This window comes from Crotalus tigris, unplaced genomic scaffold, assembly GCF_016545835.1.
Source record: "Crotalus tigris isolate CLP2741 ecotype Arizona unplaced genomic scaffold, ASM1654583v1 scf7180000019483.1746242, whole genome shotgun sequence".
Taxonomy (NCBI): Eukaryota; Metazoa; Chordata; class Lepidosauria; order Squamata; family Viperidae; genus Crotalus; species Crotalus tigris.
In genome coordinates, this window is record NW_024097562.1 from 1,030,335 (window position 1) to 1,036,087 (window position 5,753).

Below are 5,753 nucleotides of genomic sequence, written 5' to 3' on the forward strand. Positions count from 1 at the left end.
GAATAGTTTTATTATGGTTCAGCAAACCATAGATTAAAAAGTAGATACTTACAAATTGAAACCTATTTGCAAGTAAACCCCATTGACTCCCATTACATTTTGCAAATAATAATATTACAAATTATTAGAGAAAAGTAATTGAAATAATGGAGAAAAAGTTCTTCTTTGAAGAGAAATGCCTGTAGAAGGAATAGCCTTGGGTTATGGGCTGAATTAAATTTTGTGAAAGCTTTTCTTATATATGAAGCATGCCCCAGCTTAGTGTAATTAAGTTATAATAGGTAATTAGTTGTCTACTGACAACCTCTTGCCAGAGTGGGAACATGATTTTTATTTAGAAAAGAATTTTGGCAGCCAGAAAAGAAGTTCACCAATTGTGGACTATTTGGAAGTGTGCCCAGGGGCATTTAAATTGGCTTTCTACTGGGGAGAGACACAGAGGGACAGCTATCTCCTCATAACTTGCTGGTAACCTATGTTGAAGCTGTAGATCCAGAGGTTGGACCACTCTCCTTTCTCACACTGACCATATGGGAGTTGCTGGACATGGTGCTAACCACTGTCCAAAAAGGGGCCTTGTTGATGCTGGTTGGATATATGGAAGGCTCAAGTCCAACAATGTTGAAGTGGAACGGTTGCAACTTGAATTAAGTTTTAAAAGAAAGGATCTGTTGCTCTTCTCACAGATTTTAGAGAGTTAATTCTGCCCTATCTGATTTTAGAGGAATGATGGCGAAGAAAAGCACCACAGGAAGATTAAAGGTGAGGAAGCTACAGCAATGGGCTAGATCAGCCTTTTCTGCCTTCCAGATTTAGGGAAAAGTAATCTAAACCTAAATTGGATTATAGATGTGATTAACATTTTAATGAATGTGGTAATTTCTCCTTCCTATTATATTAGACATTACAAGCTGAGAGTAGCTTTGTAAGGGGCGGGGGAGAGACAAGTTGTGAGGGCACACTGTACTTTTGAAGGGTCAGTTCTACTTGTTTTGAAAGGGGGCAGCCCACATGATCTGGGAAATGGGGACAATGCAGCAACTTCACTTGTATTTTGAATCAAAAAATTGGGGGAGGGAGACACAGGGCAGTTTCCCAAAAGCCCTGGAAGTGGCCACAACAGCCTGATAGTATCTTTACCAGATTTTACATGCATAAAATAAAAAAAAACCAAATGAAGCTTTGATCAGACCAAGGTGCCTACCATCTTGATTTCTTTTTTTAATTTGATCAGACCAGGGTGACTACCATCTCCTGCAGATACTACTCAATTAATCAGTTTTGCACCGTTTTTTTAAGAGGGAGTCAAGCTATTTTCCAAAGCGCCTGAAGGCAGGACAAGAAGCAACGGATGGAAACTGATCAGGGAGAGAAGCAACCTAGAACTAAGGAAAAACTTCCTGACAGAACAATTAACCAATGGAACAACCTGCCTCCAGAAGCAGTGAATGCTCCAACACTGGAAGTTTTTAAGAAGAGACTGGACGGCCATTTGTCCGAAATGGTAAAGGGTTACCTGCCTGAGCAGGGGGTTGGACTTGATGACCTTCAAGGTCCCTTCCAACTTTATTATTGTTATTGTTGTTATTATTATTATTATTATTATTGATCGTCGCACAGTCAGCCAGATGTTCAGACTGGATTTGGCATTTTGTCTACCTATCGAGTCCTTACCCAGGACCTGGGATAGGCAGATGTGGATGTTTGATGGTATTACAGTTATGGTCGTAGGATGGAAGCAGTTCCTAGTAAGGCTGCCTTTTGCAATTGACTAATAGCGAATTTGTCAATGCCAATGGTGTTCAAGTGGTGCTCCAATTGTTTTGGGATTGCACCCAAGGCGCCTATTACTATTGGATGATGATGATGATGATTATGTAGTATCTGATCTGTTTTTAAGTAGTTTCAGAAAAGGCCGACTATAAGACCTTTGAGTATAATTTTACAGGAACAAATGAAAATAATGGCCTTGTAACAAGCCAGCCTTTGATGGCACTTCATGAATTTGCCTAACATAGAAAGCCTTCTGGGGTGACCAAAGAGCGAGAAATCTGCAAAGTCTTTATAGAGGTCTCTAGAAAGGCCAGCATTTCCCGCCTTTTATTTTACAAAGTTGCCGGCTTAGGGTACCTTTGTTGCCCCCTCCCCCATTTTTTTTCTTTTAAAAAAAAGCATATTCCACCTCCGCTTTTGGTCCGACCTCCTTTATTTAAATAAATATAAATATACATTTGATATAAAACTATCTCCCTACAAACCAGAGCATTCCACCGACTCTCCAGAGAATTGCCCCCCCCCTCCCCTTCCCATTTCTGATCAAGATCGGTACAAGGCTGCTACTCTTTGATTTCCCCTAAGTCAGAGGTAGGCCACCTTGGCTCTTTTATGACTACTGGACTCCAACTCCCAGAATTCCTGAGCCAGCATGGCTCAGCTTGGAAAGCTCTCCCTGTCCCCTCAGCATGGCTGGCTCAGGAATTCTGGGAGTTGAAGTCCACGAGTCATAAAAGAGCCAACGTTGCCTACCCCTGCTTAAGTCTTCTCCCCTAATTTAGGGGGGGGGGATGAGGCCTCGAGCGCTTTCCTCCGCCGCCGTGGACCTGGCAGGACGGGGGGGGGGGCTGGGGATCTGGGGTCTCCCCCGTTTGGGGAGCAACCAGATCGGCTGCCGTTTGGAGGAGGCAACCCCCCCTCAGCTCGGCAACTCGGGGCTCGATCAAAACAAGCGAAGGGGGAAATCGTCCCAAGTCCGTCAGAGTCCGGCGGGGCTCTTGTCAAGGCGCTTCAGTCCGGCGGAGGTCCCCTCACAACGGGGAGACCTCCTTGTCTTCGTGGGCCGAGGCCGGAGAGAGCGACTCTTCGTCCTCGGACCTGGCGAAGCGGCCCGGGTTGCCGGCGCAGCTGCAGCCGCCGTGCGTGTTCCGCTGGGCGCCCTTGCCTTCTTTCTTGTGCTTCACCCGCCGGTTCTGGAACCAGATCTTCACCTGCTTCTCCGACAGGTTGAGGTACGTGGCGATCTCGATCCGCCGCAGCCGCGACAGGTACATGTTGGCGGAGAACTCCCGCTCCAGCTCCAGCAGCTGCGTGCTGGTGAAGGCCGTGCGCATCCGCTTGCCGTTCTGCAGCGGGCCGGCGCCGTCCGAGCCTCCTGCCAGCGAAGCCGAGGGGAAAAGAAGGAGGAAGAAGAGGAAGAGGAAGAGGAAGAGGAGGAAGAAGAGGAAGAGGAAGAGGAAGAGGAAGAAGAAGAAGAAGAAGAAGAAGAAGAAGAAGAAGAAGAAGAAGAAGAAGAAGAAGAAGAAGAAGAAGAACCCGGTTAAAAAGCCCAACAAGAGCTAACCCATCCTGGACCACAAATCCCTCGTTGCACTTCAACCTCCGCCCACCTGAGCAACTGGACAGCAGGACAGGGAGGTATCTTCCCCCTCCAATTCTCTCTCTCTCTCTCTCTCTCTCTCTCTCTCTCTCACGTCTTCCGCTGTTGCTTCCCAATTCCTGCCAATTACAGCGAAAGTGCCTTTGAACATGGAGGCTTCACACCATCTCCTTGGGCCGGTCTAAAGCCCCTGCGGTCGATTCGGCTACGACTCCCTGGAAGTTAGGTGTTACTTGCCCCGGGCTGAATAAAGACTTTCTCCCGCATCTCCGCTATGGAGGGTGCGAGTTTTGCTACGGTGTACCAGAGGGGGCGGGGTCACCCATCCCTTCGCTTTCTTTCTTTCTTTCTTTCTTTCTTTCTTTCTTTCTTTCTTTCTTTCTTTCTTTCTTTCTTTCTTTCTGTCTTTCTGTCTTTCTTTCGTTCCTTCCTTCTTTCCTTCCTTTCTTTCTCTCTCTCTTTCTTTCCTTCCTTCTTTCTTTCCTTCCTTCCTTTCTTTCTCTTTCCTTTCTTTCTTTCCTTCCTTCTCTCTTTCTTTCCTTCCTTCCTTCTTTTTTTCTTTCTTCTTTCCTTCCTCTTTCTTTCTTTCTCTTTCTCCTTCTCTTTCCTTCCCCTTTCTTTCTTTCCTTCTTTCTTTCCTTCTTTCTTTCTTTCCTTCTTTCTTTCTTTCCTTCTCTTTCTTCCTTCTCTTTCTTTCTTTCTTTCTTTCTTTCTTTCTTTCTTTCTTTCTTTCTTTCTTTCTTTCTTTCACTTTTTCTTTTTCTTTCGCCAGATGGAGATCACGCGGATTCCTTTCCTTGGTCCAAGAACAGAGATCTCTCCACCTTAAGACCCACCGCCTCCCGTCCCTTAAGTTCCAGGTTGGCGTTATTCGATGGGAACCATCAGGCATATTTCTTTCTTTTTTTTCTTTTAAATCTTCTGGCAGGGCATCCCTCCAGGAAAAGGCTGGAAGTCTGTACGCCCTGGGGTGGCTGGGACGCATGGGGTTTAAAACCCCCAAACATCTGGATGGGTCTGACGGTTCGCCTTCCCTCCGTCCAGAAGGCGCTGCTGCCGGATGAGTGGCCTTCCTCCTGGAAGGGTTCTTGGGATAACCGAGAATTCGTCTCAGGAGAGGACCGGAGTCCCGCTCCCTGCGTCAGGCTCCCTGCTCTGCCCGGAGCAGCTTCTCACCTGACCGCGCGGGGGAGGGGAACGCCTTCCTAGCCCCGGCTGTAGCCTGCCCTGGGAATCCGGCCTAAAGCTCCCAGATCTCCCGGGGATCCCCCAGGAACCCGAGAGCTTTCCCTTAGGACGAGGGAATCCCGGGAAGATTCAAGGGGCTGGGCCAGCGGAGAGCGGGAGAGGGCACCAGCGCCCGGCTGCCGGGTCCCCAGCGCAGGTCCTCCACCCTCCACCCACCCTCCCTCCCTCCCTCCCTCCCTCGCACACCGAGGCAGGACCTACCCAGGCCGAGGCAGTGGAAACGCCGGGGGTCGCTCATGCCGTAGGCGGCCGCTGCGCAGACAGGTGGGTGGCCCAGCGCTTGGGCCGCCGCCGCCGCCGCCGCCACGGATGCCACCGAGCCGGGCGGCTGCTGCTGCTGCTGCTGCTGCGGGGCCGGCTGCTGCTGCTGCTGCTGCTGCCCGTGGCTCACCCGGGGGCAGAACTGGCCCTCGCCGCCCGGAGCGAAGTGGCCCTTGAGCAGCGGGAGGGAGGCTGCGGAGACGGCGCCCCCTCCTCCTCCTGCCCGCGCCGAGGCGTGCAGGTGCGAGGTGACACAGAGCGGGCAGACGCAGAAGGAGCCGCCGCCGCCGCTCTTGCGCGACGGGCAGGCGGGCCCGCCGGCTACTGACATGACCAGCGGCGCCGGCACGCCCAGCGGGAGGAGGAAATCCTGGCCCGGGGGCGGCGGGGGCGGCGGCTCCGGCAGGGCAGGCACCGGCCTGGCCGCCGCGTCCTTGACGATGAGCGAGTCCACATAGAAAGAGCGCGACATGGCCGGGCAGGTGCTCGGCCAGTCCCGGGCCACCCGACCGGCTCTTCTCCGGGGTGGCTCGCCTCCGCCAAAGTCCCTGGGGACGAGCTGGGAAGGTGCTTATGGCTGGGAGGCGAACAAAGGGGGGCTCGCCAGAGGGCTGGTCTTAAAAGAGAGGCCCCCCCCCTTTCCTCTTCTCGCTAGACCTCCCCTGGATGTCCCCCCCACACACACAGCCCCACACCGCCCCATCGCCCTACTCTACTCCGGTGCCGCGATTTATAGTAACTACTTTACGCACGTGATGCCTGGCAAGCGGCGCGTCTCCAAAAGCTGCTTGTTCGGAGCCCTTTCAGAGGATTCCCCCTCCCTCCCCAAAACAAAGCCTGTGTGTGTGTGTGTGTGTGTGTGTGTGTGTGT

At 51.5% G+C, this 5,753-nt stretch overlaps 1 protein-coding gene across 1 annotated transcript; it reads right to left on the reverse strand.

Annotated features, from left to right (window-relative positions):
* Nucleotides 1-2,584: 2,584 nt before the first annotated feature.
* GSX2 (GS homeobox 2) lies at nt 2,585-5,513 on the reverse strand. Its single transcript, XM_039362919.1, has 2 exons — nt 4,823-5,513; nt 2,585-3,148 (listed from the first exon to the last, which is right to left on the reverse strand). Exons 1-2 carry the CDS (start codon nt 5,352-5,354, stop codon nt 2,805-2,807), a joined length of 876 nt encoding a protein of 291 aa, XP_039218853.1. The 5' UTR covers nt 5,355-5,513; the 3' UTR covers nt 2,585-2,804.
* Nucleotides 5,514-5,753: the final 240 nt, after the last annotated feature.